Here is a 12,498-nt window from a genome sequence, read left to right as displayed (position 1 = left end):
TTGTATGGTATCATCTTTTATCTTATCCTATCCTACATGGTATCTTTTATCGTATCGTATCCTATCGTATCCTATCGTATCGTATCGTATCGTATCGTATCCTATCGTATCGTATCGTATCCTATTGTATCGTATCGTATCGTATCGTATCGTATCGTATCGTATCGCTGTCAGCTTACTTATTGCCGGTACTGTAGGTGTACACTCCCTGAATCTACTGCTCCAAACCGGATGTGATAAAACAGAAACACATTACGGCCTAATTTTCTTATAGAAACCTTGATTTTAGAATCTTGATTTCAAAATCTAAGTTGTTTTTCCCGGTATGTACTGTACATCTTTAGAACTATCACACAAAAATTTAAAATAATTTTTGATTTTTGCATGTCAGTGGCCTTTTAAAAGTCACATGACTTAGCAAGTGGCGAAATCAAAATATATCTCTTTGATGACTTCTAAAGTCCATTCCAAGAATGGAGAGCCCGTGGGAAATGTGGTTACCAGGTAAGACATACTAGAATTTTAAAAACTTTTTCCCTGAAAAAAGAAATAGATGTAGGGATTGTTTAAAAAGTAATAGAAACAAGATCTATAGATATATGAACCAAAGCCAGACATCATTAGTGAATCCTTCCAACCACATTCCCTACATTTTACTTTTATTGGGTTGGAATGATTCACTAATGATGTCTGGCTTTGGTTCATATATCTATAGATCTTGTTTCTATTACTTTTTATACAATCCCTACATCTATTTCTTTTTTTCAGGAAAAAGTTTTTAAAATTCTAGTGTGGTAAGTTTTTAGGAGTGCAAAAGCACAGCCTACTCTATTAATTAATTAAACAAAGATTTTATAGCCTCACAAAAATACACCTTTTCTAAACCATACTTGGTCTACATGTATAGTCTCATATCTCGAGCATGTGGATCTTAGGTTTACAGTGTACTTACAAATATGTTAAGAGCTATGCAGTGTTTGTGTATAGGTGGTTTCAATCAGACATTACATTTAGTCGCAATAATACCACTAGTAAGTATGAAGCTGTGTTCTACTTGCTTCAGCACTACAAGCATACGTGCATGTAGTTGTGTGTGTGTGTGTGTGTGTGTGTGTGTGTGTGTGTGTGTGTGTGTGTGTGTGTGTGTGTGTGTGTGTAGATTGGAGAAGAAATTTATGCAGATGATTAGCTGTTAGATCTCCTGTTTGTCTACAACAATTTCTAGATGCATTCTTGCATAATTTTAAAATTTGTGTCCGGTGGGGTATGACTATTAGCTTTTAAAAAACTGAAGTTCTTGGTGTGGGCAACAACGCAAGCTCGCATTTCCGTTGATGGTCATGCATCACGTTACAGAATGTTGATGAGTTTGTTATCTAGACCACTTAATTGAAAACGCAAGATTCGGTTAGATAGACATGTCACTACTATGAGAATCGAGATGCTAGTTTCAGCAGCGTCACCTTTTTCTTTGTCATCATTGTTGGCCAGGTGTCATTGAATGCTACATGCACACGCCCACATTTGCGCACGTGCACGTGACCGAACGTATGTGTACACGTGTGCCGAGTGTCTTGTACAAAAGCTCGACTTCTACACACGACCGGCTTGTACACAGTGCAAGGTCTTCGATTTGTGGGAGTTTGGTCTTAAATAAAATATGGTAGCACTAGACAACTGCAAAATTATTATCGTACGCCACGCCTCTAGGCTCGTAACAAACGTCACATTCCGAGCGCTGCAAAGTCGACATTTTGTGATGGAAGCGAGTCGAATTAATTTGCTTTTGCCACAATTCAAATGCTTGAAGGCGTTGGTGTTCCAACTACGGCAAGAAGAGGTATATCACATCTGTGATTGCGGTGACGTTCAACGTCACTTCTAATTAATTAATTACGTGCACTTCTTACGTTTGCTCGTGCGATTCAAGAGCGTGATTCTTTGCCTAACTGTAGGCTTTCAGGTTTTTCAACCACGAAACGTGTCAAGAATTCTTGTCGCCTTGTTGTACACGGGTACCCTAAACTGCTTCAAGCAACATAGCTAGAGCTTGTGATTGGCTGCCTGGCTATTGTTTGTTAACAATGGCTTACAACAATTGCGGTTGAACGTAAGTAGGGTAGCAGGTTCAAATCCATTCTAGAAATCTTTTTTTCTTAGATGTTTCTTTTTTCTATCATCAAAAGAATACAGGTCGGCTTATTCTACGTCGTTTCCCAAAGTTTTAGCTTTAGATATGCCGTAGTCAAGGAATTATGCGTGACGAAGGAGAAGAAGAAGAAGAAAGAAGACAAAATCCAGCGAAACTCCGAAAATGAAGAGCGATTTTCTCCTTCTGAAGACAAGCTGAGATCAATTCGAAAGTAGTCAAGCGTAGTTGAACTTGTAAGGTTTTCTATCTGAAGTTTTCAAGATATTTAACCGCATTTTAAGGTGATTAAATTGTGTTAGAGAAGTGAAGATGTTGATTGTCGAAAATGTCACTGAGGCTGAAGCTGATGGTTTATGTCGGATAATTGCACAGCAAGCAAATGAAATAGTGGAACTTGAAAACAAGATTAGAGTTCTTGAGTAAGACCTTGCATCGGCGAAGTCTGAGTTGCAAGGAATTGCTCAACACACTGCCAAATGATAAAATCAAGTTTACACAGGTTTTTGTGTTGAGAAATGTGCTTGATACAGTGTGGAGTTGAACTGAACCAGCAGCCAAGACTATTACTCTGTATAGCAGACCAAAAGTCAGGCCAAGGTACATCAAGTGATGTAAGCTCATGAGCTCACCGCCTTCCATAAAGGGTTGAATAGGCTAGACGAATTTTTGCTGACTCTAGTTCGACAAGATACACAGTTCCACAGTTCAGGAACGCTAGATGGGGGAAACAAGTAGTTCTATTGATATAATTCAGCCACACAGTGCGTCACGTTTGGTTACCCCGAATGGGTTCCCCTACCGCAAATCTTCATCTGATAAAACTTCCATCGCTAGGCAACGAGTAGTCTGTCTTTCCACTCCACGTGTATCTGTTCAGAGTGTGAATCAGGCGACTTCAGCTTGAACAGCAGTCGCTTACCCTTGAGAAGCCGTACTCAAGAAATGGCTTCCTACGCATCTCTACATAGGCAAAGTCTCTCACAAGATGCACGAAATGGTAAGTAGTGAACTTACTTACAAAGCCTAGTCAATGGCAATATGATCTACGGTTCAGAAGCAGATCCGGAAACGTGGACTTCGTGTACAGCGAGATCGGCGAAAGGTGTGTGTTACCCTCAAGATTACGCATGCTCTAGAAGCTCCACGTCCCGAATTTCGTCTATATACTGCTTCTACTATTCAGGGTTTGCAAAACCTAAGAAATGTTGGTCGGCAGCAATTTGTATTATGCCACGCCCCTCAATAAATGTACGTGAGGCCACGCCTACTTGTGATGCTCAGAAGTTATTAGTCAAACAGTCTCTTTAATAGACTTATCATAGCTACTTATTTTGTTACACTCATCCTAGTTTAATAGTATGATGCGGCAATGTAACCACATGCAGACACAGCAGGCGTTTCATTCTCTAATTGATATCTAGGTTCAACGGTTGAGACATCTTAGAGTGTATAAACTGACCAACTGACCAACAGTCTGCTATGCTAAACTTTCAATTAGGAATCACGTGATGTTTCGCTGTTCACCTGGGAAGCCTAATTAATTACGGAGACATAAAATACTTGCAGGATAGGCCACCGTCTCTTTTAGCTAGGTTTACTGTATGGAAGCAGAAGGCAGTCTACTCACGTGTTTAGACAGGAAGCTAAAGTTCTTACCAGAAGTAACACTAGACGAATAGATTGTGAGGCAGCCACTAGGAGAGAAGCCAGACTCCATTGACACCTTGTCAGGGCGTTTCTTGCAGCAACTGATGTAATAGTCTTTGTTGAGCATGAGCTCAAGAACTGTGCGAAGCCGTCTTGATGGCAATTTTTGTGCCCCACAAGAAGCAAACAAATGGCCCGAAAGAGGTTGGCGACTGGTTTTTTGAACCCTGACTAGTAGTAATATACATGCATTTGACTCTAATACAACTAGGGAACGATAAGGTAATTTTATTATGTCATTACTAAATATGTCAACATCAAACATTTGATGACGTCATTATATTTAATGATGTCATATTGATGGTTGGCAAAAAATCCTCGCTAGAACGCTGTTTCCATTGTCTACTCGAGATATTATCCAAATGAGGTCCCAAAGGAGGATACACTCTGGAGACTATTGTTTCTCATTTTGATGCTGTTGATGCCAAAACTTCATCTAGAGCATCTAGACACATAGGACTATAACCTTCGAAACCTTTTTCGAATATTTGTCTGTTTAGTTGTTTGGCAACTGTTTATTTGCTTAGAACATTTCTATAACATAACTTAGTGATATTGATTGAACACAACTCATAAATCTAGCAGCAAAATAATCATCTAGCAGTCAATAAACACAACAACAAAAGCATCTTCAGATCGTCAGACTTTAAAGATCTTACCCACTCATCCAAACTACCTAAATGTCGCTGTCTGAGAAAGAATCTGAGTTCTGGTCGGGATTTTCAGGAGCTGGGAAGCCGCTATCAAGAGATGGAGCTGTCGTCCCTGCTGCCCTTGAGTTTCCGAAAGGGGCCCTCCTGATAATGTTTCCCTTTCCTCTTACGTGTGGAGTCCATGGCAATAGCGGAGAGGGGAGTGGCAGATTTAGCATAACTAGGGCATTGTCAGGCCATTGTCCAATCATGAAACAGCCACGTAAATGCAGTAGCCAAACACTGGCAAAACGCTAACTTTGTTATTTCTTAAACATCCGATCATGTGGCATACACCTTTAGATAGCTCGCGCTATGGCGATTAAGGAAAATGTGGAATGGGCCAAAAATACTCTAGACGAAATTTCTGCTGCACATTAAAATTGCGGGCATTTATGGTGTCCCGCACTGTATTGTAACATTGTAACCAGGAGTGATAAGGTATATGTTCCATGTGTAGTCATGGGCCACTCTAGACCAGTCATGGCTTCATGTGAAGCAACAGCAGTGGTCCATGTCCATCAACGCCAAAAAAGTCTGTCCACTCTGACTTTTCCCTCAGTAAATCCTGAATAACTTTTGACAGCAAGGTCCTAGAGACACGCTAAACACTTCATTTCAGAGCTCATGGTCATACCGTTCGTTGGGTGTGCATTGCAGATGAAGTTCCGCAATCTTGTTATGCAAATTGTTTATGTAGGTAGTCTAACCAATAGACAGCCTTCAATTGAAAGACAAACCCACCCCTTATGCTGATTTCTACATTGTTGATTGGATAAACGCTGGAAACATCTGCCCACACAAGAACCACACAAGCTTCCAGGGGAGAAGTCAGAGTGGACAGACTTTAGACAGACTATCTGTGTTTCGTCTATGAAACTTGCACATGTGCAATCTTTTAACATTGCTAAGGAAAGCTTACTGGCGATCGAAGTTGATTTCCTTGTAGGGCTCTTGAATGTATATTACAATACTACAACACAAAGTCTACCTCACTTGAGATCGGCTCCAGTGCACATGTCCGACTGTAAAGAGCAGACTGCATGCAATGTGGACCTGCCCATCTCGCCATGCTCCCAAAAATCTCTAACAAGGACCCTGTTGGATTGTTGGGTCAATTGGTTTAAGATGAATTGAAGTAACTCGTAGATAGGGACTGCTTCAGTGCTTGACTTGCTATAGTCTTACAGGGTTGTCTCTAGAGATTTTTGGGAGCGTGGCGGGATGGGCGGGTCGACGCAGTGCTCTTTACAGTGGGACATGTGCACTGGAGCTGATCTCAAGTGTGTTAGACTCTGCGTTGTAGCAGATGTACATTCGAGTGCCCTGTCCTGCCCTTGCAAGGAAATCAACTTTGATCGTCAGTAAGCCCTTCTTAGCGATGTTCATCGATTGCGCATGCGCAAGTTTTCGTAGACGAACTACAGAAAGGTTGTCTAGTCGGGCATTGATTGACATGTACCACTGTTGTTGCTTTGACCAGTCTAGAGTAGATTCTAGGTGTACACTTGCCAGGCAAGAGCGTGCTTTCCGGATCACTGGAAGGTCATCTGGGACTAGAATCAGAGGCAACGCATCCGGGGCTGCAATCAACAGCTTGTGCATACAGTACGTCACTGAACGAGGCTATCATTCCACGTTATTTTGCAAGAGCCTAGAGTTGTGGCTATTGTCACCTGTAGTATTGTCTCCAGTAGTATGGAATTCTCAAACATTCCTTAGCTGTAGACTTTGGACTCCTATCTACCGTTTCCAAACGTGGCGCACTCCTACTGGAGAGTGGCGCAGTGAGAACCCTGGTCTTAGATTAACAGTGGTTTCTAGTTTTTCTTTTGACATTCATCTAGTTTGTACTTCACCTAACCAGTGTGTCAGTGCTGTTTTGTTTCATCGCTTTGGCTAACTACAAGAAAATGTCGTGCATTCATTACCCTAAGTCAAAGGCATTCAAAGTGGAGCTGATTCGCCTCTCAACTGCTGTGTCAGTGTGTGCTGTCTCTTGTGCAGCCACTCTTTTGTTGCATATTTGTCGACGCAGACAATTTGGGGATTTGTTCTTCAAGTTTGTATTGCTGGTTATTAAGAGGTATTTCATATCCGGGCAGAGGCTGCTGATGGCCGATCAATGTCTGTTTTAATGGTCCACATGTCTGGTGTCAATTACTAGTTGCCATATGGGCACGTCGAGGATATTGTTCTTATTACCTGAGGGGAGTGGCAGCTAGTTTCGAGATAATTATCGAGGCAAAGCCGAGGTAATTATCGAGGTATTAGCTGCCACTCTTCTGAGGCGTAATAACAATGATATCTGAGATTCGACAATACGATACTCTAATTTCGGCAATTTTGGCGAAGGGTCTGCCATGCCCAAATTAAATGTCCACCCAAATTTTGATGCCCATTCAAATGTTGGATCAGTTTCTTCTGAAACATTCAAAACAGACATTAATTAGTAGTACTATTAGTATATGTATAGTAAGTACATTCATATGTTTGCCAAGAATCTGGGCAACTGTCAGCACTTTGACCAAACAAATAAAATTGTGAAATTACTACTACATTACAACCTCTTGCACTTTCTCTAGAAGCAAACATCAGCTCCTCGCTATTATCTATGCCTCCTTAGAGACGATTGCACAGAAAGCGAATTGCAGGTGCAATCCCAGTAGAAACTGCAATGAGAGCACCTTTCTGGCCATGCAAGTGACTGTCAAAGATCACAACTGTCGCGTTCTCGGTGACAACCACTGCCACTGATATCTCTCTTTTGCAATGAAAACAGCAGTAGTGGTATTCGAGTACATCTGTCGCCTACTTGTCAAGAATGGAGACGCTTTTGTGAGGCAGCTCTCCAGAGCGCAGCATAAGTATTATGGGACTTTGACACCTAATACCAAGAATTCGAACTTTCACACCGCATGTCGTGCTAATCAAAAATGGGGAGGGGTTGGCTACGTGAGACTACTTATGTAGTAATATGATATGCTTCTAGTACTGTATTTAGTATGTGAAGGTTCCTGCCAACCGCCTTACGCCAAAAATTAATGTACGCCGTAATAGTGGCAACCTAATTTAGCCGAAAATTTAGGTCGCCTAACATTTATGAAATTAGAGTGATTTATATCATGCAAGGCCATTGATTGTTTGAATTACCGTTCATTTTGAGCTGTGAGTACGTAAATCTTATTTCTTACTTGTTTGTCAGTAACCGTTCTGTAACTAATTAGAAGTTCATTTACTGTTTAGTAGCTCATTTAGAGGTATATCATATCATTCTCTTGTTACTGAAACTAGCTGTGCTGTGCTGTTGATCATAGCGATGGTAGGGTATACGCGTTTCTCTTGACAGCTGTAGAGTATCAGCGCATAACAGCGTACAAACGATTTGTACTGTAAATCCAGAAATTTTCATACTCATGAAATTTTTGTTATTTTCGTACAGGTACCTGGTTGTATTAAAAATAGCACGAATACTAAGATATATAGATAGATGCACTTGAATTCGGCTACAGTGCAGTATCGATGTCTTGAACTACTTCATGGGCAGAAGTACTAAAATTTATTAGTACTAAGATTTCTGGATTTACAGTACCCCCTTTAGCAACCAATCAGGGTTGTCAAAAATCAAATGACATGATACAGTACAAGCATAATGTTAACCCCATCTCTGGTACGTAGTTCCACATGTGCTTTGATGCAAACAATCGCTAGGAAAGATGAAGCCAGTGTGAGCATTGCTTGTACTTGATAGACTTGTTGACAATCATGAAGTGTAAACCCACAACATGATGGTTGATATTGTCACTTTCTGTAACTAAGTTAAACATTATCATGAACAATTGAAAGATGCTTAATTTTGATACTAAGTGCTGTGGAAACCTTGCATATAAGCCAGACCATGGCAGCAGTAATTTTGATTTGTTGGTTGTTTTGATAAGAAAAAATTTACTGTGTGTCCCTTACAAGTGAAAAACACATGCTATTGTGCATGTTGTTCGGTAGGTTGTGTAGTCAACTACTACTTTACAGGCTAGCGATTGTTTTGATGAATCACAGTGCTTACGGTAGTGTACTGCAAAGTGTAATATTGGCTTTCTTGTTTAGCTCAAATTTCAGCAAGTTAAACAACAGGCTGCAGAAAGCAAAGATAAAGCAAAGCAGTTATTGAAGAAAGCTCAAGAGAAGACAAACACAAAAGAGGGTACAGATTTGGCTAATGACTTGAAAGAGGTGTTGCAAGTTGACACATTTGCCTTTTCTTCTGTTTCTAACTGTTTTTGTTGCTGTAAGTCATTTCAACAGTTCCCTGATAATTTGGATGAAATTGATGCTGATATTCATGAGGCGAGAGCAAAGGCTGAGTGCAATCAAGCTACTAATGCTGAGGTGATTGCTTGAGTGTTTTTACTAAATTGATTGAGAATGTTATGTTCGGCTTATTGCTTAGATTGTCAGGAAATATGAAGAGAGAAGCAGTGAAATAGAGAACCTTGAAGCTCGAGTAAGAGTTATCACGAGGACAATTACTGTTGTTTTCCTACTGTTTACTATTTAGATTGAAGAAATGAAGAGTCGACTGGAGGCTGATAAAGTTGGATTAGAAGAATTAAAGAAAAGGTTTTCTCAGGAATTGTCAAGTTAGTGGGCTGTGCTACAACATGGTGTTTTTTAGTTGGCTAGATCCTCTCACACAACTTATTGACAGTGTAAGCAGTCAATACAGTTCATTCTTTCAACACATGGGTTGTGCTAGCGAGGTCTCCTTGGTTCAAAACGAGGTTTGCTAATAGTTGTTGCGATGGTAGAGTTGTCTTGTTTGTTTCGTTGATGTTTCAGTGGTTTGTTTACAGGACTTTGGTAAGTATGGCATTGAGCTCAAGGTGAAATATAGGAAGAATGAGGAATTGAAGGTGTTGACTGCTCGTCATCAGAGTGGTGGGGAACGAAGTGTTGCCACTATTCTGTACTTGATGGCTTTACAAGGAGTTACTAACTGTCCATTTCGTGTGGTGGATGAAATCAACCAGGTCAAGTCAATAAATGACGAAATTTAAGGCCATTCTTATTGGTATTTACACATAGAATGGCAGACTTACACTAATACATAATTACGGAATTATGCACAGGCTGGTATTATAGTTATGCACAAAAATGCTGAGGGTTGCCACATTTTTTCTGCAAAAACTCACAGGCGAATTGATGTCTCTGGTGGTGGCACAGCCACCACTTTTTAAAATTGTGTCAGACAATTCAGCCTTTGCAAACTATGTACTTTTCAAACGAAAGAAGCATTCCCTACTGTACTGCTTATTTAATCTATAGAAGACAAAATTAGTTGCACTGTGTTTGCTATATGTACGTACTTGCTACAGGTTCAGATCGTCATTTTTCTGAGTCAAGTGTTGAATTTCTCCATTGCTCAACACCTTATGATCCTCCGCAAAGAGAAGCTATTAAAGTTTTTAGCTATTATTTACTTTGGATACATCTGAATTTTCAATGCATTAGAGATTGTGAATGCATTTGGGTTTGGTTTTAGCCTTGTGTGGTCATGAATCACACACATGATCACTGTGATGCTTGATCGTAAAGCTATGGTCTCAAATATTCAGAAACCTTTCTGCACGAAGTAAACTGGGCATAAGGAAAGCTAATAACATCTTCTACACAACGTTTGCAGACGCTATTCTCGTGAGATTGCCAAGACTTATTCAACGATCTATTTATTTTTGTAGGTGTGGCAACCCTGGATACTGCAGTGCTGACCATAATTATAAGGTTAACTTTACGTTTTCTGAAACTTGAATTTATTACCCAGTTTTAAGTGATCTGCAAGCCTGTACAATCACCAGACAGATAGTACGTACTACGAAGTAGTATTACTAAATCTCTTCTTTACATTTTATATTGAAACTGACCACCTATATGAGTGCAAAAGTCTTAACCTATCTATTAAAACTATTGTGCTGTTGTATGTCCATAGCTGCTTATGTAAATTACACAACTTTGTTAATTGATAACGTCTGGATAGTGATGTCTCTATATATGGGAAGACTGTGAATTAGTCTAGTTTGTAAACAAATTGTGCTTTTCAAACAGTATAATATGTATGAACTTTAATCTGTTTTGGCAGCTTTTGTGGTATATTGTAATTTTCCTGTCTCCAGACTTATGATCACAGCAAGTACTACATCGAATTAATATTAGAATTTAATTTATTGACTTATTTAATAAATGTTTTTTTCCAAATTGGCTGTTGAGTTTGCAGCAACAGTACTGCTTTTGTTCTGGGAATTGTTGCAATTGTGCTATAATTGCTTTTGTTTGGTTTGTTGTATCTGCAGGGTATGGATCCCAATAACGAGCGTCGAGTATTTGAACTTGTTGTTGATACTGTCAGTAGTCTTGGCACTTCACAGTATTTTCTTTTTTCACCCAAGGTACAATTAGCTACTAGTAATTAGTGTCCCTTGCATCTACGTGATGTGTTTGTTTACTGATTTTGTATTTATAACTTGTTCAGCTGCTGCCAGACTTGCCGTTTAATGAAAACATAGCAGTCTTTGCAGTCTACAATGGACCTCACATGCTCTCTCACAGTGGCTGGGATGTTGCGAAGGCAATAGCGGCACGTCAGAATTTTACAGAAGATGAAGGCAATGACGACTAGCAACGTCCACGTTGCGCTCGTTGAGAATTAGCTATTTCCTAACTAGAAAAGACTTCGTTTGCAGCAGTTGATAGAATTAGAGCTTTTATCTTTCATTCTAGCTGAAGACCATAAAGTTGAGAGACTAAACACCTAGACAAGATACTACTACTGTAGTACTGTTGTTAAAATAATAATGGGTGCTCATTACATTCCCACCTGTGCGAGCGAGCACGTACTATACAGCCGCAGAGTGAAATTAAAACAACGTCTACAATACTCTGTTCTATATACTAGCTGTATTTAGTAAAAGAGAGCTGCTGCTTGATATCCTAGTAACTTGCAGACGCATTGATTCGGGCAGCATTTACATAGTCAAAGCGGCAAAAAGCCAAACACGACTGTTGCATGTACTTTGCGCATGCGCATGCATGTGCCATCGATGTACGTTAGGATACTGAGGAAAATTTGGAAGATACGTTTGCCTTGAGTCTCGTTTTCTTTTAGTAATAGTTAGAAAGGCTCGACAATGAGATTTCATTGCGATCCATGTGTGAAGTAATAAACACACCTATCTAGATAATACTCACGTATACAGCTCACAACTATCGAAAGCTGCCACAAAACTGATCACTCTCTAGATAATTAATGTGTGAAGTATCATGAGTCTAACCTTGATCAATATTGCACTCAACTAGATTTAGAAGTCCTCCTAATGTGTGAAGTACTATGATTCTAACCGTGATCAATATTTCACTCAGTAGATTTAGACGTCCTCCTAATGTGTGAAGTACTATGAGTCTAACTAACAGTGATCAATATTTCACTCAGTAGATTTAGACGTCGTACGGGTAGACTAGCTACCTAGTGCTGAATGCACTCGATGGACAGCAAATCAGTTTTGTTCGAAACAGCTTCGTACAATTAATAAACCCTTTACTGTCGTAAGTGACTTGTTTTCTTCAATTTTTTTGAACTGTGTGCTTTGCGCGCTTTCTTCAGTCAATGGTGTCTAGCGATGACGTCACATAAAGTGTCAAGCTAACGGAGAAGCGCCTAGCCAACAGTGTAGACGTCTAGACTACTGTTCTTCAATTCGCTGGTGGGGTGGGTATACGTAACTAGGAGTGGTGCGCAACGCACAGTAAAACGCGAATTAAGTGAGCAATGTTTTCATGGCGATGTTAGCAGTTGCTAACTTTAATTACATTAGCTAATTATTATTAGCTAGGAACAGCGTTAACTGTCACAGAAACAGTTATTACAGCAACTCAGACGCTATATAAGTTAATTAAAAT

General features: G+C 39.9%; 1 protein-coding gene across 1 annotated transcript; it reads left to right on the top strand.

The window, feature by feature from the left end:
- Positions 1-4,539: 4,539 nt before the first annotated feature.
- LOC134197065 (structural maintenance of chromosomes protein 5-like) lies at positions 4,540-11,412 on the top strand. The gene is made up of 10 exons (XM_062666307.1): positions 4,540-4,774; positions 8,554-8,558; positions 8,656-8,781; positions 8,842-8,937; positions 8,999-9,052; positions 9,107-9,168; positions 9,224-9,329; positions 9,402-9,578; positions 10,896-10,991; positions 11,075-11,412. The coding sequence occupies exons 1-10, from the start codon at positions 4,540-4,542 to the stop codon at positions 11,219-11,221; spliced, it is 1,104 nt and encodes a 367-aa protein (XP_062522291.1). The 3' UTR covers positions 11,222-11,412.
- The last annotated feature ends 1,086 nt before the right edge of the window (positions 11,413-12,498 follow it).

This window comes from Corticium candelabrum, chromosome 22 (assembly GCF_963422355.1).
Source record: "Corticium candelabrum chromosome 22, ooCorCand1.1, whole genome shotgun sequence".
Lineage (NCBI taxonomy): Eukaryota > Metazoa > Porifera > Homoscleromorpha > Homosclerophorida > Plakinidae > Corticium > Corticium candelabrum.
The sequence above is the reverse complement of the archived record's forward strand: the minus strand, read 5'-3'. Positions and strand labels throughout refer to the sequence as shown.